Source organism: Salvelinus fontinalis, chromosome 13 (assembly GCF_029448725.1).
Source record: "Salvelinus fontinalis isolate EN_2023a chromosome 13, ASM2944872v1, whole genome shotgun sequence".
Classification (NCBI taxonomy): domain Eukaryota; kingdom Metazoa; phylum Chordata; class Actinopteri; order Salmoniformes; family Salmonidae; genus Salvelinus; species Salvelinus fontinalis.
This window is the reverse complement of record NC_074677.1, coordinates 4,537,109-4,564,529: the sequence shown is the minus strand read 5'-3', so window position 1 is coordinate 4,564,529 and position 27,421 is coordinate 4,537,109. Positions and strand designations below refer to the sequence as shown.

Sequence of the window (27,421 nt, the reverse complement as noted above, 5' to 3'; positions counted from 1 at the left end):
ACTTCAACTGTATATACAAACGTTTGTGGACACCCCTTTCAAATGAATGGGTTCGGCAATTTCAGTCACACCCGTTGCTGACAGATGTATAAATCGAGCACACAGCCATGCAATCTCCATAGACAAACATTGGCAGTTGAATGGCCTTACTGAAGAGCTCAGTGACTTTCAACGTGGCACCGTCATAAAATGACACTTTTCCAACAAGTCAGATCGTCAACTTTCTGCCCTCTAGATCTGTCCCGGTCAACTGTAAGTGCTGTTATTGTGAAATGGAAACGTCTAAGAACGACAATGGCTCAGCTGTGAAGTGGTAGGCCACACAAGTTCACAGAACGGGACCGCCGAGTGCTGAAGCACGTAGCGCTTAAAAATCATCTGTACTCAGGTGCAACACTCACTACCGAGTTCCTAACTATCTCTGGAAGCAACGTCAGCACAAGAACCATTCGTCACGAACTTCATGAAATGGGTTTCCATGGCCTAGCAGCCAAACCCAAGCCTAGGGTCACTATGCGCAATGCCAAGCGTCGGCTGGAGCTCGTTGCCATTGGACTGGTAACACGTTCTCTGGAGTGATGAATCGCGCTTCACCATCTGGCAGTCAGATGGACTAATCTAGGTTTGGCGGATGCCAGGAGAATGCTACCTGCCTCAATGCATAGTGCCTACCGTAAATTTTGGGGGAGGAGGAATAATGGTTTGGGCCTGTTTTTCATGATTCGGGCTAGGCCCCTTAGTTCCAGTAAAGGGAAATCTTAACGCTACAGCATACAATGACATTCTAGACGATTCTGTGCTTCCAAATTTGTGGACACAGTTTGGGGAAGGCCCTGTTCCTATTTAAACATAACAATACCCCCATGCACAAAGCGACGTTGATTGCTGGTGGCTGGTGGTTGATGGCTGGTGGTTGATGGCTGGTGGTTGATGGCTGGTGGTTGACGGCTGGTGGTTGATGGCTGGTGGTTGATGGCTGGTGGTTGACGGCTGGTGGTTGACGGCTGGTGGTTGACGGCTGGTGGTTGATGGCTGGTGGTTGACGGCTGGTGGTTGATGGCTGGTGGTTGGTGGTTGACGGCTGGTGGTTGACGGCTGGTGGTTGACGGCTGGTGGTTGATGGTTGATGGCTGGTGGTTGATGGTTGATGGCTGGTGGTTGATGGTTGATGGCTGGTGGTTGATGGTTGATGGCTGGTGGTTGATGGTTGATGGCTGGTGGTTGATGGCTGGTGGTTGATGGCTGGTGGTTGATGGCTGGTGGTTGATGGCTGGTGGTTGATGGCTGGTGGTTGATGGCTGATGGCTGGTGGTTGATGGCTGGTGGTTGATGGCTGGTGGTTGACGGCTGGTGGTTGATGGCTGGTGGTTGATGGCTGGTGGTTGATGGTTGTTGGTTGATGGTTGTTTGCTGGTTGATGGCTGGTGGTTGATGGCTGGTGGTTGATGGCTGGTGGTTGATGGCTGGTGGTTGACGGTTGGTGGTTGATGGCTGGTGGTTGACGGCTGGTGGTTGATGGCTGGTGGTTGACGGCTGGTGGTTGATGGCTGGTGGTTGATGGCTGACGGCTGGTGGTTGACGGCTGGTGGTTGATGGCTGGTGGTTGATGGCTGACGGCTGGTGGTTGACGGCTGGTGGTTGACGGCTGGTGGTTGATGGTTGCTGGCTGGTGGTTGATGGCTGGTGATTGATGGTTGATGGCTGGTGGTTGACGGCTGGTGGTTGATGGTTGCTGGCTGGTGGTTGACGGCTGGTGGTTGATGGTTGCTGGCTGGTGGTTGATGGCTGGTGATTGATGGTTGATGGCTGGTGGTTGATGGTTGATGGCTGGTGGTTGATGGCTGGTGGTTGATGGCTGGTGGTTGATGGCTGGTGGTTGATGGTTGATGGCTGATGGTTGACGGCTGACAGCTGACGGTTGATGGTTGATGCTTGCTCTCAGGGATTTTGACAAGCAGAGTGGAATAGATTGGATCCATCTCGTCACGCTGCTCTTCACACCCACATCTCTACCTCCCCGAGCGGAGGTGCAGGCAGAGGGAGGTGGGTGGTGGTGGTGCTAATTAGTTTTACATGCCGTAGGTCTGCAGAGAAGGTGATGATCAGACAACAAAATGGCCCATCCAGTACCATCCAATACCATCCAGTACCATCCAGTACCATCCAATACCATCCAGTACCATCCACTACCATCCAGTACCATCCAATACCATCCAGTACCATCCAATACCATCCAGTACCATCCAGCACCATCCAATACCATCCAGTACCATCCACTACCATCCAGTACCATCCAATACCATCCACTACCATCCAGTACCATCCAGTACCATCCAATACCATCCAATACCATCCAGTACCATCCAGTACCATCCAGTACCATCCAACACCATCCACTACCATCCAGTACCATCCAATACCATCCAGTACCATCCACTACCATCCAGTACCATCCAATACCATTCAGTACCATCCAGTACCATCCAATACCATCCAACACCATCCACTACCATCCAACACCATCCAATACCATCCAGTACCATCCAATACCATCCAATACCATCCAGTACCATCCAATACCATCCAGTACCATCCAGTACCATCCAATACCATCCAGTACCATCCAGTACCATCCAGTACCATCCAATACCATCCAGTACCATCCAGTACCATCCAATACCATCCAGTACCATCCAGTACCACCGGCATGAGGAATCATCTCAGAGGGGAGGTGCTGGAGCCACAGCCTCCGTGGTCAGGTTAGAGCAGCGGACTGTGGATACACATGGTGGAGGGACGGGAGAGGATGCTGCGGAGGGGATGGACAGACCCTGTGAAGGGCTGCTGTTATTGACATTGGCTTTTCATTGTTAGGAGAGACACGAGTCTCATAGTCACACACATGTTTTTTTCTCAACATTTAGCTAGAACCTTCAAAGAGGGAGACTCTCAGGGAGATCAGTGGGAATAAACATTTTCATTTCATAGTGAGCTTGTGTCCCTGTGTGTGTGTGTGTGTGTGTGTGTGTGTGTGTGTGTGTGTGTGTGTGTGTGTGTGTGTGTGTGTGTGTGTGTGTGTGTGTGTGTGTGTGTGTGTGTGTGTGTGTGTGTGTGTGTGTGTGTGTGTGTGACTGTGTGTGACTGTGTGTGACTGTGTGTGTGTGCACGCAGTGTACATATATAACTTCTATATGGTGTGGGTGCAGAGAGATTAAAGCCAGGAGTCGGTGTTTACATGCCTATCGTTTGAGTTGTCTCTATGACGATGGGGTAGTGGTGGTGCACAGTCTGCACACCTGCTTTGAACTAACTGTAATCCTGCCCTCCGATTGCTGTGAACTGCCACTTAGTTGCATCAGTCAGTAGAGGTGTGGCCCCCAGTTCATCACAGGCTGGTCCTGCTGGGGGACCAAGCGAGCGGGGCCTGATCTCCTCTCCTGCATCACACCACGGCCCATCTCCACCACAACACGGCCTGGTTTCCTACATCACACCACGGCCCATCTCCACCACAGCACGGCCTGGTTTCCTACATCACACCACGGCCCATCTCCATCACAGCACGGCCTGGTTTCCTACATCACACCACGGCCCATCTCCATCACAGCACGGCCTGGTTTCCTACATCACACCACGGCCCATCTCCATCACAGCACGGCCTGGTTTCCTACATCACACCACGGCCCATCTCCACCACAGCACGGCCTGGTTTCCTGCATCACACCACGGCCCATCTCCACCACAACACGGCCTGCTTCCCTCTGCTCCTCAGCCGGTCTGCCCAGCTCCCCTGTAGTTGTAGTTCAAAGCCTACACTTAGATGTGTTTGCTTTTGCTGGAGAAATCCCTGGAGGGAGCAGTCTCTCTCTTCACTGTGAGCAGCTCACATGGGCTGTATAGTAACAGTATATACAGTAGGCTTGAAAGCCATTCTTTGTGTTATTATGAGGAGTTACTCAGCCACACCCAGTCTTTCCCCATCTGTCTTCCTGAAGTGTCCTCAACTGTTAGATTCATAGAATTCATCAGACTCCCCAGACCAATTTATTATATCTTGGAATGTCACATTGAGTTTTAATAAGGAACCAAATGAAGTGAGTCGTAGCCAATAATAAACCATTAGACTGCATTAGTCCACAGGGGTATCTCTCTGTGCTGTTCATTGACGAGTGTCTGCCTGTCTGTATAGAACAGGGCAGGGATGGTGAAGTGAAGTTGGGCCGTCCTGCTCCTGCAGTAGAGACAGAAACAGGGGGACTCACAGTCACCGGTCTGATGAGTCCTTCTGTAGGTAATATTATCACTTTTAGGAGGTGAATTATACATAAAGATTACATAAAGTGTTATGCGTCATCTCATTAATTTCTCATCTAACACATTTTCAGTTAATTATTCATGTTTATTGCGGGCTGAAAATGAGTTTGTGGAAGATTTCACACAGATGTGATTAAGCAGTCTAAGTGCATTGAAGCGACTTGTCATTTACATTTTAGTCATTTAGCAGACGCTCTTATCCAGAGCGACTTACAGGAGCAATTAGGGTTAAGTGCCTTGCTCAAGGGCACATCGGCATATTTTTCCCCTAGTCGGCTCAGAGATTCAAAACTACAACCTTTTTGATTACTGACCCAACGCTCTTAACCACAAGGCTACCTGCCTGGTTCGTTGACAGACAGATTAACCATTCATCACCTAGTTTACATTGCTTTACATGTGTCTTTAGACAAGGCCTACAGAAGACTGTGTTGTACAGAAAGACACTAGGGAGGGAAAGGAAACCCGAAGGCGAGGATTTATTAATGGATGTGTAGAATTTGGGTCGTTGGTCAGAATTAACTAAGGATGACCAACAGCTTGAGAGGCTCGTCTGTAATTTAGCTTAATTTTTACTGTCTCTTCGCCTCATTGGCCAGCTTGTGTTCAATCAGCTGATGATTATCTGGGTGAACTTTGGGAGTTGTACAGACAGCAGTAAGCAGTGCCGCCTGCAGCTCTTGTCTTTGAGCTAATGCTAATGCTTGCTTTTCTCCAATGCTTTTTCTACAGCCATCCCCATGGGTGCATTTACAATATGTATAACTATAGCTGCACAGGCAGCCTGAACCATTTTTGTGTGTGTGCTTAAATGTAGAATGACTGTGTGCACGGCTTGAGGAGATCGTTTGCAAATAGTCACTGAGAACCGCTATTTTTAGAATGGCACCATTTGATTGTTGTTGAATGATATGAATGTAATTAACAATTGACTGTATTTGTCTCTTGGCACCATCCTAGGTTGAGGAAGGTAGTGTCGTTGCTGTGTAGTATTATATAGAGGTGAGGAAGGTAGTATTATTGCTATGTAGTACTATATAGAGGTGAGGAAGGTAGTGTTATTGCTGTGTAGTACTATATAGAGGTGAGGAAGGTAGTGTTACTGCTGTGTAGTACTGTATAGAGGTGAGGAAGGTAGTGTTATTGCTGTGTAGTACTATATAGAGGTGAGGAAGGTAGTGTTATTGCTGTGTAGTACTATATAGAGGTGAGGAAGGTAGTGTTATTGCTGTGTAGTACTGTATAGAGGTGAGGAAGGTAGTGTCATTGCTGTGTAGTACTATATAGAGGTGAGGAAGGTAGTGTTATTGCTGTGTAGTATTATATAGAGGTGAGGAAGGTAGTGTTATTGCTGTATAGTACTGTATAGAGGTGAGGAAGGTAGTGTTATTGCTGTGTAGTACTATATAGAGGTGAGGAAGGTAGTGTCATTGCTGTGTAGTACTATATAGAGGTGAGGAAGGTAGTATTATTGCTATGTAGTACTATATAGAGGTGAGGAAGGTAGTGTTATTGCTGTGTAGTACTATATAGAGGTGAGGAAGGTAGTGTCATTGCTGTGTAGTACTATATAGAGGTGAGGAAGGTAGTGTCATTGCTGTGTAGTACTATATAGAGGTGAGGAAGGTAGTATTATTGCTATGTAGTACTATATAGAGGTGAGGAAGGTAGTGTTATTGCTGTGTAGTACTATATAGAGGTGAGGAAGGTAGTGTTATTGCTGTGTAGTACTATATAAAGGTGAGGAAGGTAGTGTTATTGCTGTGTAGTATATAGAGGTGAGGAAGGTAGTGTTATTGCTGTGTAGTACTGTATAGAGGTGAGGAAGGTAGTGTTATTGCTGTGTAGTACTATAAAAAGGTGAGGAAGGTAGTGTTATTGCTGTGTAGTACTGTATAGAGGTGAGGAAGGTAGTGTTATTGCTGTGTAGTACTGTATAGAGGTGAGGAAGGTAGTGTTATTGCTGTGTAGTACTATATAGAGGTGAGGAAGGTAGTGTTATTGCTGTGTAGTACTATATAGAGGTGAGGAAGGTAGTGTTATTGCTGTGTAGTACTATATAGAGGTGAGGAAGGTAGTGTTATTGCTGTGGAGTACTATATAGAGGTGAGGAAGGTAGTGTTATTGCTGTGTAGTACTGTATAGAGGTGAGGAAGGTAGTGTTATTGCTGTGTAGTACTGTATAGAGGTGAGGAAGGTAGTATTATTGCTGTGTAGTACTGTATAGAGGTGAGGAAGGTAGTGTTATTGCTGTGTAGTATATAGAGGTGAGGAAGGTAGTGTTATTGCTGTGGAGTACTATATAGAGGTGAGGAAGGTAGTGTTATTGCTGTGGAGTACTGTATAGAGGTGAGGAAGGTAGTGTTATTGCTGTGTAGTATATAGAGGTGAGGAAGGTAGTGTTATTGCTGTGTAGTACTATATAGAGGTGAGGAAGGTAGTGTTATTGCTGTGTAGTACTATATAGAGGTGAGGAAGGTAGTGTTATTGCTGTGTAGTACTATATAGAGGTGAGGAAGGTAGTATTATTGCTATGTAGTACTATATAGAGGTGAGGAAGGTAGTGTTATTGCTGTGTAGTACTATATAGAGGTGAGGAAGGTAGTGTTATTGCTGTGTAGTACTATATAGAGGTGAGGAAGGTAGTGTTATTGCTGTGTAGTACTATATAGAGGTGAGGAAGGTAGTGTTATTGCTGTGTAGTACTGTATAGAGGTGAGGAAGGTAGTGTTATTGCTGTGTAGTACTGTATAGAGGTGAGGAAGGTAGTGTTATTGCTGTGTAGTACTATATAGAGGTGAGGAAGGTAGTGTTATTGCTGTGGAGTACTATATAGAGGTGAGGAAGGTAGTGTTATTGCTGTGTAGTACTATATAGAGGTGAGGAAGGTAGTGTTATTGCTGTGTAGTACTATATAGAGGTGAGGAAGGTAGTGTTATTGCTGTGTAGTACTATATAGAGGTGAGGAAGGTAGTGTTATTGCTGTGTAGTACTATATAGAGGTGAGGAAGGTAGTGTTATTGCTGTGTAGTACTATATAGAGGTGAGGAAGGTAGTGTCATATCTGTTATATGTCATAGTGTCATATCTGTGCTTGGATCAGCAGCAGGCAGCCCAATGTCACCATAGTAAAGTGTATGGCCTAGTGACTGCTAGGAGAGGAATTCAAGGTTACCGAGAGAGATTCATGAAGGAGATGGAAGGTAGGTTGAGGGAGTGGGAAGGTAGATTGACGGACAAGGAAGTAGATTGTAGATTATTTATTTTTTAAATTATTATTCTGAACTTCCGACAGAGATGGCCACCTCGCTTCGCGTTCCTAGGAAACTATGCAGTATTTAGTTTTTTTACGTGTTATTTCTTACATTGGTACCCCAGGTATTCTTAGGTTTTATTACATACAGTCGGGAGGAACTACTGGATATAAGGGCAACGTCAACTCACCATCATCACGACCAGGAATACGACTTTCCCGAAGCGGATCCTCTGTTTTGCCCACCACGCAGGACAATGGATCGGATCCCAGCCGGCGAACCAAAGCAACGACGCCGCAAAAGGGGCAGACGAAGCGGTCTTCTGGTCAGGCTCCGGAGACGGGCACATCGCGCACCGCTCCCGAGCATACTACTCGCCAATGTCCAGTCTCTTGACAACAAGGTTGATGAAATCCGAGCAAGGGTAGGATTCCAGAGAGACATAAGAGACTGTAACGTTCTTGAATCACGGAAACGTGGCTCACTCAAGAGACGCTAACGGAGTCGGTGCAGCCAGCTGGTTTCTTCACGCATCGCGCCGACAGAAACAAACATCTCTTTGGTAAGAAGAAGGGCGGGGGTGTATGCCTTATGATTAACGAGACGTGGTGTGATCATAACAACATACAGGAACTCAAGTCCTTTTGTTCACCTGACTTAGAATTCCTCACAATCAAATGTCGACCGCATTATCTACCAAGAGAGTTCTCTTCGATTATAATCACAGCCGCATATATTCCCCCCCAAGCAGACAGACACATCGATGGCCCTGAACAAACTTCATTTGACTCTATGTAAACTGGAAACCACATATCCTGAGGCAGCATTCATTGTAGCTGGGGATTTTCACAAGGCTAATCTGAAAACAAGGCTCCCTAAATTCTATCAGCATATCGATTGTGCTCCCAGGGCTGGTAAAACCCTAGATCATTGTTATTCTAACTTCCGCAATGCATATAAGGCCCTCCCCCGCCCTCCTTTTGGAAAAGCTGACCACGACTCCATTTTGTTGCTCCCAGCCTATAGACAGAGACTAAAACAGGAAGCTCCCGCGCTCAGTTCTGTTCAACGCTGGTCCGGCCAATCTGATTCCACGCTTCAAGATTGCTTCGATTACGTGGATTGGAATATGTTCCGCATTGTGTCAAACAACAACATTGACGAATACGCTGATTCGGTGAGCGAGTTTATTAGCAAGTGCATCGGCGATGTCGTACCCACAGCAACTATTAAAACATTCCCAAACCAGAGACCGTGGATTTGATGGCAGCATTCGCGCGAAACTGAAAGCGCGAACCACTGATTTTAACCAGGGCAAGGTGACCGGAAACATGACCGAATACAAGCAGTGTAGCTATTCCCTCCGCAAGGCAATCATACAAGCTAAGCGTCAGTATAAAGACAAAGTAGAGTCGCAATTCAACGGCTCAGAGACAAGAGCTATGTGGCAGGGTCTACAGTCAATCACGAATTACAAAAAGAAAACCAGCCCCGTCGCGGACCAGGATGTCTTGCTCCCAGACAGACTAAACAACTTCTTTGCTCACTTTGAGGACAATACAGTGCCACTGACACGGCCCGCTACCAAAACCTGCGGACTCTCCTTCACTGCAGCCAACGTCAGTAAAACATTTAAACGTATTAACCCTCGCAAGGCTGCAGGCCCAGACGGCATATCCAGCCGCGTCCTCAGAGCATGCACAGACCAGCTGGCTTGTGTGTTTACGGACATATTCAATCAATCCTTATCCCAGTCTGCTGTTCCCACATGCTTCAAGAGGGCCACCATTGTTCCTAATCCCAAGAAAGCTAAGGTAACTGAGCTAAACGACTACCGCCCCGTAGCACTCACTTCCGTCATCATGAAGTGCTTTGAGAGACTAGTCAAGGACCATATCACCTCCACCCTACCTGACACCCTAGACCCACTCCAATTTGCTTACCGCCCCAATAGGTCCACAGACAACGCAACCACACTGCACACTGCCCTAACCCATCTGGACAAGAGGAATACCTATGTGAGAATGCTGTTCACTCAGCATTTAACACGCTCAGCATTTAACACCATAGTACCCTCCAAACTCGTCATCAAGCTCGAGACCCTGGGTCTCGACCCCACCCTGTGCAACTGGGTACTGGACTTCCTGACGGGCCGCCCCCAGGTGGTGAGGGTAGGTAACAACATCTCCTCAACACTGGGGCCCAACAAGGGTGCATTCTAAGCCCTCTCCTGTACTCCCTGTTCACCCACGACTGCGTGGCCATGCACGCCTCCAACTCAATCATCAAGTTTGCAGACGACACTACAGTGGTAGGCTTGATTACCAACAACGACAAGACGGCCTACAGGGAGGAGGTGAGGGCCCTTGGAGTGTGGTGTCAGGAAAATAACCTCACATTCAACGTCAACAAAACAGAGGAGATGATCATAGACTTCAGGAAACAGCAGAGGGAGCACCCCCATATCCACATCGACGGGACAGCAGTGGAGAGTGTAGTAAGTTTTAAGTTCCTTGGCGTACACATCACGGACAAACTGAATTGGTCCACCCACACAGACAGCGTGGTTAAGAAGGCGCAGCAGCACCTCTTCAACCTCAGGAGGCTGAAGAAATGAGCCTTGTCACCAAAAGCACTCACAAACTTTTACAGATGCACAATCGAGAGCATCCTGTCGGGCTGTATCACCGCCTGGTACGGCAACTGCTCCGCCCACAACCGTAAGGCTCTCCAGAGGGTAGTGAGGTCTGCACAACGCATCACCGGGGGCAAACTACCTGCCCTCCAAGACACCTACAGCACCCGATGTCACAGGAAGGCCATAAAGATCATCAAGGACAACAACTACCCAAGCCACTGCCTGTTCACCCCACTATCAACCAGAAGGCGAGGTCAGTACAGGTGCATCAAAGCAGGGACAGAGAGACTGAAAAACAGCTTCTATCTCAAGGCCATCAGACTGTTAAACAGCCACCACTAACATTGAGTAGCTGCTGCCAACATACTGACTCAACTCCAGCCACTTTAATAATGGAAAAATTGATGTAAAAAATGTCACTAGCAACTTTAAACAATGCCACTTAATATAATGTTTACATACCCTACATTACTCATTTCATATGTATATACTGTTCTCTATACCATCTACTGCATCTTGCCATCTTTATGTAATACATGTATCACTAGCCACTTTAAACAATGCCACTTTTATATGTTTACATACCCTACATTACTCATCTCATATGTATATACTGTACTCGTTACCATCTACTGCATCTTGCCTATGCCGTTCTGTACCATCACTCATTCATATATCTTTATGTACATATTCTTCATCCCTTTACACTTGTGTGTATAGGTAGTTGTTGTGAAATTGTTAGGTTGATTACTCGTTGTGTCACGGGTGACTAGGGTGGGCATTCTAGTTTCTTTATTTCTATGTTTTCTATTTCTTTGTTTTTGCCCGAGTGTGGTTCTCAATCAGAGGTAGCTGTCTATCGTTGTCTCTGATTGGGAATCATACTTAGGCAGCCCTTTTCCCCTCCTTCAGTGTGGGATCTTGTCTTTGTTTTGAGTGCATGTAGTTTGCACGACGAAGCTGTTCGGTCGTTGTCTTGTTTTTTGGTGTAACATTTAAATTAAAGAAGAATGTACGCCTACCACGCTGCACCTTGGTCTCATTCCGACGACAATCGTTACACGTTGGTTATTACTGCATTGTCGGAACTAGAAGCACAAGCATTTCGCTACACTCCCATTAACATCTGCTAACCATGTGTATGTGACAAACAAAATTTGATTTGATTTGATTGACGGAGATGGAGGTAGATTGAAGGAGATGGAGGTAGATTGAAGGAGATGGAGGTAGATTGAAGGAGATGGAAGGTAGATTGAAGGAGATGGATTGTGACAGATAAGCAGATAGAGAGAGTAAGTGGAGGTAGTGAAAAGGGCTGCTCCATCTCTGCTCCGCCTCTGCCAATAGAGCGAGGTTGACAGTGGTGTGGTGTAGGAGCACAGCTACGCCCAGCCTGCCTTCCTTCCCACGTCAAGCTGAGCAGCTCAGACTGGAGTGATACTGAGAGGTCCATCCTGCTCCATTTATTCTCCTCGGCCTACTATCTTCCTCGGTCCGTGTTCCAGCTCAGTGGGGAGGGGGGCTAAATGGAAAGCCATCGGTTAAATTTTTCCCTTTTTCTCCCAATTGGTAGTTGCAGTCTTGTCCCGTCGCTGCATCTCCCATACGGACTCGGGAGAGGCGAAGGTCGAGAGCCGTGTGTCCTCTGAAACATGACCCTTCCAAGCAGCGCTGCTTCTTGACATAGCAGAGGAAACACTGTACAGCTTGCGACCGTGTCAGTGCGCATGCGGCCGGCCTGCCACAAGGAGTCGCTAGAGCACAATGGGAAAAGGACATCCCGGGCCGGTCAAACCCTCCCCTAACCCGGACGATGCTGGGACAATTTTGCGCCGCCTCATGGGTTTCCTGGTCTCGGGCCGGCAGCTACACAGCCCGGGATTGAATCAGGATCTGTAGTGACGCAGCTAGCACTGTGATGCAGTGCTTTAGACCACTGCGCCACTCGGGAGGCCACAGCCATCGATTTTCTGAGGATGAGGTTTAGTTAGGATAGTAGGGCAAGGATGAAGGGGAGTCATTAACACTGATATTGAAGTCTGCTTCTTCTTCTTCTATGTGTGTGTGTGTGTGTGTGTGTGTGTGTGTGTGTGTGTGTGTGTGTGTGTGTGTGTGTGTGTGTGTGTGTGTGTGTGTGTGTGTGTGTGTGTGTGTGTGCCTGTGCCTGTGCGTGTGCGTGTGCGCGTGCGCGTGCCTCTGCGTGTGTGTGTGTGTGTGTGTGTGTGTGTGTGCGTATGCGTGTGTGTGCGTATGTGTGTGTGTGTGTGTGCGTGTGTGTGTGCCTGTGTGTGTGCCTGTGTGTGTGTGTGTGTGTGTGTGTGTGTGTGCGTATGCGTGTGTGTGCGTGTGTGTGTGTGTGTGTGTGTGCGTGCGTGCGTGCGTGCGCGTGTGGGTGGTGCGGGTGGCCTTTCTTCTTACATGCATACTCCCGTGCCTGCACATGCCAATGTCAGAGTGTGTCCTGGTGTGTATCCTTGTGGACTAGAGTACGAGGGACTGGGGAGAATATTAAAACCCCCTCGGTCCCTCCCTACGTAGCCGTTAGTAGAGTAGATTTCATTTGTGCCCCCTGTTACTAACCCATGGAACACGTGTAGATGGCCTTACTGCTCTGATTATTATCATAGAGAGCATTGATCTGGCTGACTTGTAAATAGTGAGGTTGTTGTGTGCTTCAACACGATGACATCCCTGTCCCTAACCTAATAGCTCATTTTCTGATTTTTTTCTGATATATCTGAAATTAATGTTCCCCTCTCTGTGGAAAAGGTCATTGATAGCAGTAATTGCAGTTCTGAGGTGAAGATGAAAAAAAAAAAATCTGATGTGAATCCAAGGTCTTTTCCTAGCAAGAAATGTAAGAGGTGATTAACTCGAGAAGAATAGTCATCTTTGCTCATGTCACTTTGTCCCTGAATTCATAGCAAGATGTTATTTTGAGTCATGTCCAATTTTTATTCAGCCGTATGTCTTTTTTTAAATCCAGATTTCCAGCATCTCTTGCACCAGGCAGGTATGGAGACCAACTCCGTCACAGCTGTTTAGAGAGCTTTCACCTGAGCATTCATTGGTGTGAAGTGGTTTACCTAAAGGCCATTGTGATTAAGTAATAATAAGTGATAGGCTGATTAAACCATTCTCCTGAGCTGTGGGCGAGCTGGTTAACCACTGTCCCCAAACCAGCCCAACCCAACCCAGCCCAAACCAGCCCAACCCAACCCAGCCCAAACCAACCCAGCCCAACCCAACCCAACCCAGCCCAAACCAACCCAGCCCAAACCAGCCCCAGCCCAAACCAGCCAAACCAGCCCAACCCAGCCAAACCAGCCCAACCCAACCCAGCCCAAACCAGCCCAACCCAACCCACCCAGCCCAAACCAACCCAACCCAACCCAGCCCAAACCAACCCAGCCCCAACCAGCCCAACCCAAACCAGCCCAACCCAGCCCCAACCAGCCCAACCCAAACCAGCCCAACCCAGCCGAGCCCAGCCCAGCCAAACCCAGCCCAGCCCATACCAACCCAGCCCAGCCCAGCCCAGCCAAACCCAGCCCAGCCCATACCAACCCAGCCCAGCCCAGCCCAGCCCAAACCAACCCAGCCCAACCCAACCCAAACCAAACCAAACCAGCCCAGCCAAACCCAACCCAACCCAACCCAGCCCAAACCAGCCCAACCCAGCCCAAACCAACCCAGCCCCAACTAGCCCAACCCAACCCAACCCAGCCCAACCCAGCCCAAACCAGCCTAGCCTAAACCAGCCCGGCCCGGCCCAAACCAGCCCAACCCAACCCAACCCAGCCCAAACCAGCCCAACCCAACCCAGCCCAAACCAGCCTAGCTTAAACCAGCCCAAGCCAGCCCAACCCAACCCAACCAAACCCAGCCCAGCCCAACTCAGCCCAACCCAGCCCAACCCAGCCCAGCCCAAACCAACCCAACCCAGCCCAAACCAACCCAACCCAGCCCAAACCAGCCCAACCCAACCCAACCCAAACCAGCCCAACCCAACCCAACCCAGCCCAACCCAGCCCAACCCAACCCAGCCCAACCCAAACCAACCCAACCCAGCCCAAAACAACCCAACCCAACCCAGCCCAACCCAACCCAGCCCAAACCAACCCAGTCCCAACCAGCCCAACCCAGCCCAAGCCAGCCCAAACCAGCCCAACCCAGCCAAACCCAGCCCAGCCCAACTCAGCCCAAACCAGCCCAAACCAGCCCAGCCCAACGCAAACCAGCCCAAACCAGCCCAACTCAGCCCAAACCAGCCCAACCCAGCCCAACAGAGCCCAAACCAGCCCAAACCAGCCCAACAGAGCCCAAACCAGCCCAACCCAGCCCAACAGAGCCCAAACCAGCCCAACCCGACCCAGCCCATACCAGCCCAATCCAACCTAGCGCAACCCAGCCCAAACCAGCCCAACCCAGTTCAACCCAACCCAGCCCAAACCACCAATCAATCAAATGTATTCATAAAGCCCTTCTTACATCAGCTGGTGTCACAAAGTGCTGTACAGAAACCCAGCCTAAAACCCCAAACAGCAAGCAATGCAGGTGTAGAAGCACGGTGGCTAAGGAAAAAGGCCAGAACCTAGGATGAAACCTAGAGAGGAACCAGGCTATGAGGGGTGGCCAGTCCTCTTCTGGCTGTGCCGGGTGTAGATTATAACAGAACATGGCCAAGATGTTCAAATGTTCATAGATGACCAGCAGGGTCAAATAATAATAATCACAGCGGTTGTCGAGGGTGCAACAGGTCAGCACCTCAGGAGTAAATGTCAGTTGGCTTTTCATAGCTGATCATTAAGAGTATCTCTACCGCTCCTGCGGTCTCTAGAGAGTTGAAAACAGCATGTCTGGGACAGGTAGCACGTCCGGTGAACAGGTCAGGGTTCCATAGCCGCAGGCAGAATAGTTGAAACTGGAGCAGCAGCACGGCCAGGTGGACTGGGGACAGCAAGGAGTCATCAGGCCAGGTAGTCCTGAGGCATGGTCCTAGGGCTCAGGTCCTCTGAGAGAGAGAAACAACGAAAGAAAGACAGAAAGAGAGAAAAAGAGAGAGAATTAGAGAGAGCATACTTAAATTCACGGACAGGAAGATCACGTCAGTGACTCAACCCACTCAAAGCCCTGCCTCCAGCTGTTTGCTTAGAAATTCTAGGAACAGTAAGGAGGCCTGTGTCTTGTGACCGTAGCGTACGTGTAGGTATGTGTACGGCAGGACCAAATCGGAAAGATAGGTATGATCAAGCCCATGGAATGCTTTGTAGGTGAGCAGTAAAACCTTGAAACCAGCCCTTGCCTTAACCAGAAGCCAGTGTAGGGGGGCTAGCACTGGAGTAATATGATCCAATTTTTTGGTTCTAGTCAAGATTCTAGCAGCCGTGTTTAGCACTAACTGATAAGTTTATTTAGTGCTTTATCCGGGTAGCCGGAAAGTAGAGCATTGCAGTAGTCTAACCTAGAAGTGACAAAAGCATGGATTAATTTTTCAGCATAATTTTTGGACAGAAAGTTTCTGATTTTTGCAATGTTACGTAGATGAAAAAAGCTGTTAATGAAACAATATTGATGTTTTCGTCAAAAGAGAGATCAGGGTCCAGAGTAACGCAGAGGTCCTTCAGTTTTATTTGAGACGACTGTACAACCATCAAGATTAATTTTCAGATTCAACAGAAGATCTCTTTGTTTCTTGGGACCTAGAACTAGCATCTCTGTTTTGTCCGAGTTTAAAAGTAGAAAGTTTGCAGCCATCCAGTTCCTTCTGTCTGAAACACAGGCTTCCAGGGAGGGCAATTTTGGGGATTCACCATGTTTCATCGAAATGTACAGCTGCGTGTCATCCGCATAGCAGTGAAAGTTAACATTATGTTTCCGAATGACATCCCCAAGAGGTAAAGTTTATAGTGATAACAATTGTGGTCCTAAAACGGAGCCTTGAGGAACACTGAAATGTACAGTTGATTTGTCAGAGGACAAACCATCCACGGAGACAAACTGATATCTTTCCGACAGATAAGATCTAAACCAGGCCAGAACTTGTCCTTGTAGACCAATTTGGGTTTCCAATCTCTCCAAAAGAATGTGGTGTTCGATGGTATCAAAAGCAGCACTAAGGTCTAGGAGCACGAGGACAGATGCAGAGCCTCAGTCTGACGCCATTAAAAAGTCATTTACCACCTTCACAAGTGCAGTCTCAGTGCTATGATGGGGTCTAAAACCAGACTGAAGCATTTCGTATACATTGTTTGTCTTCAGGAAGGCAGTGAGTTGCCGAGCAACAGCTTTTTCAAAAATATTTGAGAGGAATGGGAGATTCGATATAGGCCAATAGTTTTTTATATTTTCTGGGTCAAGGTTTGGCTTTTTCAAGAGAGGTTTTATTACTGCCACTTTTAGTGAGTTTGGTACACATCCGGTGGATAGAGAACCTTTTATTATGTTCAACATAGGAGGGCCAAGCACAGGAAGCAGCTCTTTCAGTAGTTTAGTTGGAATATGGTCCAGTATACAGCTTGAAGGTTTAGAGGCCATGATTATTTTCATCAATGTGTCAAGAGATATAGTACTAAAAATTTGAGTGTCTCCCTTGATCCTAGGTCCTGGCAGAGTTGTGCAGACTCAGGACAGCTAAGCTTTGGAGGAATACGCAGATTTAAAGAGGAGTCTGTAATTTGCTTTCTAATGATCATGATCTTTTCGTCAAAGAAGTTCATGAATTTATCACTGCTGAAGTGAAAGCCATCCTCTCTTGGGGGAATGCTGCTTTTTAGTTAGCTTTGCGACAGAAGAAAAATACATTTTGGATTGATCTTATTTTCCTCAATTAAGTTGGAAAAATAGGATGATCGAGAAGCAGTGAGGGCTCTTCGATACTGCACGGTTGTTACGTTCGTCGATGGAAGAATCGGACCAAGGTGCAGCGTTGTAGGCGTACATTTTAATTTATTAAATGAACACCGAAGAAACAACAAATACAAAACGAAACGTAACGTCTAGTAGGGCTAAACAGCACAGTACCAAAAACAAGATCCCACAAACTACAGGTGGAAAAGGCTGCTTAAGTATGATCCCCAATCAGAGACAACGATAGACAGCTGCCTCTGATTGGGAACCATACCTGGCCAACAAAGAAATAGAAAACATAGATTGCCCACCCTAGTCACACCCTGACCTAACCAAATAGAGAATTAAAAGGATCTCTAAGGTCAGGGCGTGACAACGGAACTGTCTTTCCAAGCTAGTCGGAAGACTTCCAGTTTGGTGTAGCGCCATTTCCGTTTCAATTTTCTGGAAGCTTGCTTCAGAGCTCGGATATTTTCTGTATACCAGGGAGCTAGTTTCTTATGACAAATGTTTTTTGTTTTTAAGGGTGCGACTGCATCTAGGGTACTGTGCAAGGTTAAATTGAGTTCCTCAGTTAGGTGGTTAACTGATTTTTGTACTCTGACATCCTTGGGTAGGCGGAGGGAGTCTGGAAGGGCATCTAGGAATCTTTGGGTTGTCCGAGAATTTATAGCACGACTTTTGATGATCCTTGGTTGGGGTCTGAGCAGATTATTTGTTGCGATTGCAAATGTAATAAAATGGTGGTCCGATAGTCCAGGATTATGAGGAAAAACATTAAGATCCACAACATTTATTCCATGGGACAAAACTAGGTCCAGAGTATGACTGTGGCAGTGAGTAGGTCCGGAGACATGTTGGACAAAACCCATTGAGTCGATGATGGCTCCGAAAGCCTTTTGGAGTGGGTCTGTGGACTTTTCCATGTGAATATTAAAGTCACCAAAAATTTGAATATTATCTGCCATGACTACAAGGTCCGATAGGAATTCAGGGAACTCAGTGAGGAACGCTGTATATGGCCCAGGAGGCCTGTAAACAGTAGCTATAAAAAGTGATTGAGTAGGCTGCATAGATTTCATGAATTGAAGCTCAAAAGACGAAAACGTTGTTTTTTTGTAAATTGAAATTTGCTATCGTAAATGTTACCAACACCTCCGCCTTTGCAGGATGCGCGGGGGATATGGTCACTAGTGTAACCAGGAGGTGAGGCCTCATTTAACATAGTAAATTCATCAGGCTTAAGCCATGTTTCAGTCAGGCCAATCACATCATGATTATGATCAGTGATTAGTTCATTGACTATAACTGCCTTGGAAGTGAGGGATCTAACATTAAGTAGCCCTATTTTGAGATGTGAGGTATCACAATCTCTTTCAATAATGGCAGGAATGGAGGAGATCTTTATTCCAGTGAGATTGCTAAGGCGAACACCGCCATGTTTAGTTTTGCCCAACCTAGGTCGAGGCACAGACACGGTCTCAAGGGGGATAGCTGAGCTGACTACACTGACTGTGCTAGTGGGAGACTCCGTTAAGCTGGCAGGCTGGCTAACAGCCTGCTGCCTGGCCTGCACCCTATTTCATTGTGGAGCTAGGGGAGTTAGAGCCCTGTCTATGTTCGTAGATAAGATGAGAGCACTCCTCCAGCTAGAATGGAGTCTGTCACTCCTCAACAGGCCATGCTTCGTCCTGTTTGTGGGTGAGTCCCAGAAAGAGGGCCAATTTTCTACAAATTCTATCTTTTGGGAGGGGCAGAAAACAGTTTTCAACCAGTGATTGAGTTGTGAGACTCTGCTGTAGAGCTCATCACTCCCCCTAACTAGGAGGGGGCCAGAGACAATTACTCGATGCTGACACATCTTTCTAGCTGATTTACACAATGAATAGAGGAGGAGTAGGATAAGGGTACGACTAAAAGCTATAAGAACTGGTCGTCTAATGCGTTGGGGACAGAGAATTAAAGGAGCAGATTTCTGGGCGTGGTAGAATAGATTCAAGGCATAATGTACTGTACAGACAAGGGTATGGTAGGATGTGAGTACAGTGGAGGTAAACCTAGGCGTTGAGTAACGATGAGAGAGGTTTCGTTTCTGGAGGGACAAGTTAACCCAGGTGAGGTCTCCGTATGTGTGTGGGGTGGGACGAAAGAGCTATCTAAAGCATTTTGAACGGTACTGAAGGCTCTACAGTGAAATAAAACAGTAAAAACTAGCCAAGACAGCAGTAAACAAGGCATATTGACATTAGAGAGAGCCATAAAGCAATCACAGGTGTTGATCAGGAGAGCTAAGACAACAACGGGTAAAAGGCGATGAATGGGCAGAGCGGGTGAGTTAGGCACATACAGGACCTGAGTTCGAGGCTGGGGCCGACAGGTAAACAAAATGAGGTACCGAGTTATTGAAACAGTCCAGGGGCCATCAGCTGTGTAGCCGAGTGATCATAGTGTCAAAAGAGCAGCAATAGGTGAGTCAGGGTGCTGTTCGGTAGTCACTACTGCGCTAGGCAAGCAGGGCACACAGCGTTCAGAAAAGCTAGCGGGCCGTGGCTAGTAGCTGGTTCTTTGGCGACATTCTTTGGCGACATCGTAAAGAATAGCCAGTTGAGACCATATCGGGCGATCACGTCGGCAGTCCAGTCGTGATGGATTGGCGGGGCTCCGTGTCGACAATAAAGGGTCTAGGCCAGTTGGCAAAAGAGGTATTGTAGCCCAAGAATTAGCTGGTGAACCTCTTCGGCTAGCCGGGAGATGGGCCTAGCTCGAGGCTAGCTCAAGGCTAGCTGGTGCTTGCTTCGGGACAGAGGCATTAGCTAACAGTAGCCATTAGTTTGCAGCTAGCTAGCTGCGATGAATCGGAGTAATGAACCGGTGTAATGATCCAGAGCGGCAGGAATCTGGTGATATGATAAAGAGAAGCAGTCCGATATGCTCTGGGTTGATATCGTGCTGTGCAGACTGGCAGGTGTTGTCCGAGCTAAGGCTGGCTGATGACGGGGAAAAGAAGGCGAGGACCGCTAGCCGTGGCTAACAAAGACTAGTAGCTAGTTAGCTAGCTAGTTCCTGATGGAAGTCCTAGTTATAAGGAATAAAAATAGCAGATCCGTACCACATTGGGTGAGGCGGGTTGCAGGAAAGTATATTTAGTTAGTAGATAGAAAGTGAGATTAAGATATATACGAAAAAGACCGGCTATTTACACGGGAAAAGACAAAGACAGAGACAGATCAACACATCCTACTGCAGCGCCATCTTGGACATGTCACATTCCATTTTTCTCTCTCTGTCTTTCTTTCTCTCTCTCTCTCTCTCTATCTTTCTCTCTCTCTCTCTCTCTCTCGTTTCTCTCTCTTCCTCTCGCTCTCTCTCTCTTTCTCTTGCTCTCTCTTTCTCTCTCTCTCTTTCTCTCTCTATCTCTCTCTCTTTCTCTCACTCTCTCTCTCTCTCTCTCTTAATCTCTCTCTTTCTCTCTCTCTTTCTCTCTCTCTTTCTCTCTCTCTCTCTCTCTCGCTCTCTCTCTCTCTCTCTCGTTTTTCTCGCTCTCTCTCTCTCTCTCTTTCTTTCTCTCTCTCTCTCTCTCTCTCTCTCTATCTCTCTCTCATTTTTCTCTCTCTCTCTCTCTTTCTCTCGCTTTCTCTCTCTCTCTTTCTCTCTTTCTCTCTCTTTCTCTCCCTCTCTCTCTCTCTCTCTCTCTCTCTCTCTTTCTCCCTCTCTCTCTCTCTCTCTCTCTCTTTCTCCCTCTCTCTCGTTTTTCTCTCTCTCTCTCTTTCTCTCGCTCTCTCTCTCACTTTCTCTCGCTTTTTCTCTCTCTCTCTTTCTTTCTCTCTTTCTCTCTCTTTCTCTCTCTCTCTCTCTTTCTCTCTTTCTCTCTCTTTGTCTCTCTCTCTCTTTCTCTCTCTCTCCCTCTCTCTCTCTCTCTCTCTCTCTCTCTCTCTCTCTCTCTCTCTCTCTCTCTCAGCTCTAAACTTGTTAGGGCTCAACTGGCAGCTGAAGCCGGCTGATGGGCACCTGATCAACAACGGCCTGAGCACTGAGCTGCCGGGCATCAGCGACGTGGCAACAGTGCCCTCCGGAGGCAGAGGTAAGAACAGCCAGAGTCTGCATGGCTGCCGCCCCTGGCCATGGTGCTGAAACCCTCCTCTACACTACACTGAGGCTACATGGATGACTGGAGACTGGGGCTCTAACAACTAGTGAGGCCTGCAGAATAAACTGTTCTGGTAGCTCTGGGCTAGATTATGAATTTGAAGGTAGCATGTAGTACAAATGTACAGCCTGCTAATGTAACAAACAGAGAAAGACCCTGGCTTTCATTCGTTAGTGAACCAATTACAACTAGTTCTCCTGTTTGAATTATAGTGGAGCTTACCCTGTATGGTGCATAACTGTTCTAGAATCCTAATTACATCAATAGAGTGTACACAGGTTCTATTAAAGAAGCGTTGCCAATTGCATTAGAACTCTGATTATTTACCTTGTGTTTTGACGTTTGCAGTCAGCGCCTAATCTAAAGATGACACGAGGCTCACCGTCTGTCCACCATATTGCCGTAATGTCGCAATTTCCCTAAAACATTAGAAAACAAGCTCTCAGATAAATCCTTAGTAATTCCTCCCTCATACCAATGCACATTCGTTTGATTTCTGCTAAAACCATATCCCTCCCTTCATTCTGTGGAATTGGCTGGCCGTCTTCATTTAGGAGGACTGTAACAACACCATGTAATCCAGCGAGAGGAGGCGTAGCGTGGGTGGGAAGTGCTGTGAAACCGTTCTCTCTGAAGGGTTTTTCCAAGCGTCGGCTTTGATGGAGGTCCTCTGGAGTGGTTCTCATGAGCCGACACACAGACGCACACTGCCCGTCTGGGCCAAGCTAGTTTGTTCAAGTCAGACGCTGAAATTGAGTGTTTGAATTTGCCTGGGCTTTATGTCATTAAAGAAGGTTGTGGAAAGGACAAGATATGAGTGGGTGCACATCTGTCATCTGTTGGGAATGGCACCAAACCCCTCTTCACTGGGAAGATACAGCAGTCTGGTTGGGCTCTCCTGGGGTTCGGCGGCACTGGCAACAGTTTTACATAAGATTGTGTCGTGGCAGACTTCAGACTAAATTGTTGATGCCTCCCCTAACTCTGGGGCTTGGATCCTGGTGTCTACAGGAGGTGAGGTGATCTCTGCAGTACAGCCGTAGAGAAGGAGATGTAAGACTGTTCTGGAAGCCAGCCAGAGCATTGTGGTTATAAGACTGTTCTGGAAGCCAGCCAGAGCATTGTGGTTATAAGACTGTTCTGGAAGCCAGCCAGAGCATTGTGGTTATAAGACTGTTCTGGAAGCCAGCCAGAGCATTGTGGTTATAAGACTGTTCTGGAAGCCAGCCAGAGCATTGTGGTTATAAGACTGTTCTGGAAGCCAGCCAGAGCATTGTGGTTATAAGACTGTTCTGGAAGCCAGCCAGAGCATTGTGGTTATAAGACTGTTCTGGAAGCCAACCAGAGAATTGTGGTTATAAGACTGTTCTGGAAGCCAGCCAGAGCATTGTGGTTATAAGACTGTTCTGGAAGCCAACCAGAGAATTGTGGTTATAAGACTGTTCTGGAAGCCAGCCAGAGCATTGTGGTTAATGCTAATGTGTCTGTGATCGTCACTGTCAGGACTCTGGCGGTTCCACTGCAGATCTGCCTGATGCGTTTAGGAGGAATAACAACCCTTCCTTAATACTGTGGGAGGAACACATCGCCACCCAGGACCTCGTCTCTCTCTCTGTCTCTCTCTCTCTCTCTCTCTCTCTCTCTCTCTCTCTCTCTCTCTCTCTCTCTCTCTCTCTCTCTCTCTCTCTCTCTCTCGCTTTGTTATCTCCCTTCTTCTCTCTCTCTCTTTCGCTCTCTCTCTCTCTCCCTTATCTATTTTTAATGCAGCCAGAGGTTTCTCAGCAAGGAAAATATCAAATTATTTTGGGTTAACTACTCAGTGGGATAGCAACGCTTGAGGCAATTTGTCAAGTGTTTTAAAGGGGAGATATGTTGCACTATGGAGGACTATGATGATTTAACAAGCCTTCACCACTGTCACCCTCCTCAGTCCCATGAGGACTTCACGACCGACAGGTCTGGGAATATTGTCCTACCCCGCTCCGAGGGAGGAGAAGAATGACAGCAGAGCTTTACTTCCTCACTGTCCCCACAGGGAAAGGAGATACATCCTGTAGTACTGCTATGGAGACTTTCATCTATAAACCTTTTACAGTGTAAAATCATTATTAGTGTCGTAACTAAACACCTTGTGTGACAAAACAGCATCTCTGTGTTTGTTTTTTCCTGCTATGTAACACAAATATTTACATTGCATCTCCATAAGTTGGAGAGGTTGACATTCTACTTCTTATCACAGCAGATGTGTTCTGTCAATAGAGATCTGAGGTACATCGCTCTGTCTTTGTCTCTCTCTCTCTCTCTCTCTCCCTCTCTCTCTTTCTCTCCCTCCCTCGCTCCCTCCCCCCTCCCTCCCTACCTCCATCTCTCAGGACCATGGGTGTACAGGAACAGTAGTATAAGTACAGGTGAGCTGGAGGTAGGTCGGCGGCTGAGCCAGGACGTCCCCCCAGGAGTGTTCTGGCGCTCCTTACTACACCTCCGCCAGCCCCTGTTCCTCAAGTTCAACATCTCCCTGGGCAAAGATGCACTCTTTGGGGTGTACATCCGCAAGGGCCTGCCCCCCTCCCACGCACAGGTACCCAGCAACTAACCCTGCTCTCTCTGTTGTCCCTCCCTCCCTCCCTCCCTCCCTCACTAACCCTGCTCTCTCTGTTGTCCCTCCCTCCCTCCCTCCCTCCCTCACTAACCCTGTTCTCTCTGTTGTCCCTCCCTCCCTCCCTCACTAACCCTGTTCTCTCTGTTGTCCCTCCCTCCCTCCTTCCCTCCCTCTCTCCCTCCCTCCCTCCCCCCCTCCCTCCCTCCCTCCCTCACTAACCCTGTTCTCTCTGTTGTCCCTCCCTCTCTCCCTCCCTCCCTCCCTCCACCCCTCCCTGGCTCCCCCCCCCCCCCTCCCTCCCTCCCTCCCTCCCTCCCCTCCCTAACCCTGTTCTCTCTGTTGTCCCTCCCTCCCTCTCTCCCTCCCTCCCTCCCTCCCTCACTAACACTGTTCTCTCTGTTGTCCCTCCCTCCCTCCCTCACTAACCCTGTTCTCTCTGTTGTCCCTCCCTCCCTCCCTCCCTCACTAACCCTGTTTTCTCTGTTGTCCCTCCCTCTCTCCCTCCCTCCCTCCCTCCCTCCCTCCCTCTCTCTCTCTCTCTCTCCCTCCCTCCCTCTCTCTCTCCCTCCTCCCCTCCTCCCTCCCTCACTAACCATGTTCTCTCTGTTGTCCCTCCCTCCCTCCTCTCCCTCTCTCTCATCCCTCTCTCCCTCCCTCCCTCCCTCCCTCCCTCCCTCCCTCCCTCCCTCCCTCACTAACACTGTTCTCTCTGTTGTCCCTCCCTCCCTCCCTCACTAACCCTGTTCTCTCTGTTGTCCCTCCCTCCCCTCCCTCACTAACCTTGTTCTCTCTGTTGTCCCTCCCTCCCTCCCTCACTAACCCTGTTCTCTCTGTTGTCCCTCCCTCCCCTCCCTCCCTCCCTCCCTCCCTCACTAACACTGTTCTCTCTGTTGTCCCTCCCTCCCTCCCTCACTAACCCTGTTCTCTCTGTTGTCCCTCCCTCCCTCCCTCCCTCCCTCCCTCCCTCCCTCCCTCCCTCCCTCCCTCCTCACTAACCCTGTTCTCTCTGTTGTCCCTCCCTCCCTCACTAACCCTGTTCTCTCTGTTGTCCCTCCCTCCCTCCCTCCCTCCCTCCCTCCCTCCCTCACTAACCCTGTTCTCTCTGTTGTCCCTCCCTCCCTCCCTCCCTCCCTCCCTCCCTCACTAACACTGTTCTCTCTGTTGTCCCTCCCTCCCTCCCTCACTAACCCTGTTCTCTCTGTTGTCCCTCCCTCCCTCCCTCCCCTCCCTCCCTCCCTCCCTCCCTCCCTCCCTCCCTCCCTCCCTCACTAACCCTGTTCTCTCTGTTGTCCCTCCCTCCCTCCCTCCCTCACTAACACTGTTCTCTCTGTTGTCCCTCCCTCTCTCTCTCCCTCCCTCCCTCCCTCCCTCCCTCCCACACTAACCCTGTTCTCTCTGTTGTCCCTCCCTACCCTTCCCTCCCTCACTAACCCTGTTCTCTCTGTTGTCCCTCCCTCCCTCCCTCCCTCCCTCCCTCCCTCCCTCTGTTCTCTCTGTTGTCCCTCCCTGCCTCTCTAACCCCTAACCCTGTTCTCTGTATTCAGTATGACTACATGGAGCGTCTGGACGGGAAGGAGAAGTGGAGCGTGGTGGAGTCTCCTCGGGAGCGCCGCAGCATCCATACGGTGGTTCTGAACGAGGCCATCTTTGTTCAGTACCTGGACCCTGGCACCTGGCATCTGGCCTTCTACAACGACGGCAAGGACAAGGAGTCTGTCTCCTTCAGCACCGTGGCTCTAGGTGGGTGCTGTTATTATATTTACCTGCTTTACACTTCTATATTCTCCTTGTAAAGCCAGGGCGGAACATTTAGGATTCTGGTAGAAAGAAAGAGAGAGAGAGAGAGAAAGAGAGAGAGCGAGAGAAAGAGAGAGAGCGAGAGAAAGAGAGAGAGCGAGAGAAAGAGAGAGAGAGCGAGAGAAAGAGAGCGAGAGAAAGAGAAAGAGAGAGAAAGAGAGAGAGAGAGAGAGAGAGAGCGAGAGAAAGTTTCACAAATTCACCATTCCAGGATTGCATCCCTGTTGGTCTGATAGGCGTAGACTGATATTGGGAGTGAGCACTGATAAAAGTGTTGGAAAGGATAGAGATTGAGTCATGAAAGAGATGTCTCCCTGTGGAGTATCTCTCCGTCAGTACACAGCTCCTGTCACACAGTTGGCCATCTCTGAACAGTAGACAAGCATGCAACAGCTGAGAACAAACAAGAGGTAAAAACACAGGAATGTTTCCCCCCACGTTGGTTTTTGAAGTATTCATGACTCTCTGGAGCCCCCATCAAAGAGAACCCCTATGTCCACACAGCACACGTGTCGGCTCTGTTGCAGTAAAAGCATGACACAACATCTTTGATTTAGAGATCCATTTGAATGATAACCTTCTCTGAGGAGGATGCTACTGAGAAGAGAAGCCAGGCCAACAGAACAGAATTGGAGCTTGACCTTGACTGAAAGAGAGGAGGAAGAGAGCTTAGCTTGGCGACTGTAACTCCTAACTCTTCCCTAGAGTCCCTAGAGCCTAAAGACACACATTGATATACATGAGGTCAAAGCAAGCGTTTTGTATTCATACAGTAGACTCTCTTAGTAAATGAATACGAATCTGCTCATTGTTCATTTGCCTTTTATGCTTCCGTAAACCTCTAATTGTCCGTGGGGAGGCACACACGACACGCAACAGTGGCTGGAGTATATCGTGGTGGAGTGGCCTCTCCCACTGCCATACTGCCATGGGGACACTGAGTGATCGAAGCAATTCAATTACAGTAATTGTACTTACCTCTGCAGTGGGGATGAGTACTGGTGTAATTAGAGAGGTTATCACTTGTGGCAGGGGCTGTGGAGGGAGGACGAAGGGGTGTGAGGACATTCGGGGTATGCTAAGAAGTTGTAGTATACTGAATCATTTAAATAGTGTGTTTAGACAGTCACGCCACAGAGGCATTTTGAATTATCTGTGCAGTGCATGTTTTATTTCTTAGCTAATTGTCTCTCTGCTAATGGATGTTTACAGATAAACAATGGTCATAATAATTCCTAAATCTCAACACATGCATGTATTACTTGCCGCCAGGAGCTGCCTACACAGTGTAGTGCCCGAGTTCATTCTTCCATCAAACACTAGTCGTTCTGCGTTAAACTCTATTTTAACAGACTATTATATTAGCTATAGAAAGACCAGCAGGTTCAGCCTCCAGTAAAACTTTAATGACTGTTAATTATTTAGATGTATCTAATTATGAATGGTAGGGAGGCAAGAGGTGATGAGGGAAGGAGTATGCCTGATCAAAACTGGAAAGAAAGGAGGTGTTAATGAGAGGGATATTAGAGGAGGGAGAAGGAGAGGGATATTAGAGGAGGGAGAATGATAGGGATATTAGAGGAGGAGAAGGAGAGGGATATTAGAGGAGGGAGAATGATAGGGATATTAGAGGAGGGAGAAGGAGAGGATATTAGAGGAGGGAGAATGATAGGGATATTAGAGGAGGTGGAAGGAGAGGGATATTAGAGGAGGGAGAAGGAGAGGGATATTAGAGGAGGGGGAAGGAGAGGGATATTAAGAGGAGGGAGAATGATAGGGATATTGAGGAGGAGAAGGAGAGGGATAATAGAGGAGGGAGAAGG

At 48.1% G+C, this 27,421-nt stretch overlaps 1 protein-coding gene across 3 annotated transcripts in view; it reads left to right on the top strand.

Moving 5' to 3' along the window:
- Window positions 1-27,165, top strand: part of LOC129867968 (teneurin-2-like) — a 355,999-nt gene extending 328,834 nt beyond the window's left edge. For 2 of the 3 annotated variants that reach the window (XM_055941490.1, XM_055941492.1), the window contains 3 exons: window positions 21,014-21,136; window positions 23,575-23,780; window positions 25,346-27,165. In XM_055941490.1, coding sequence (XP_055797465.1) covers window positions 21,014-21,136; window positions 23,575-23,780; window positions 25,346-25,594 — 578 coding nt within the window. In that variant the 3' untranslated portion in view covers window positions 25,595-27,165. The remainder of the gene's footprint in view (window positions 1-21,013; window positions 21,137-23,574; window positions 23,781-25,345) is intronic. The other variant, XM_055941491.1, reaches the window with a different exon arrangement.
- Window positions 27,166-27,421: the final 256 nt, after the last annotated feature.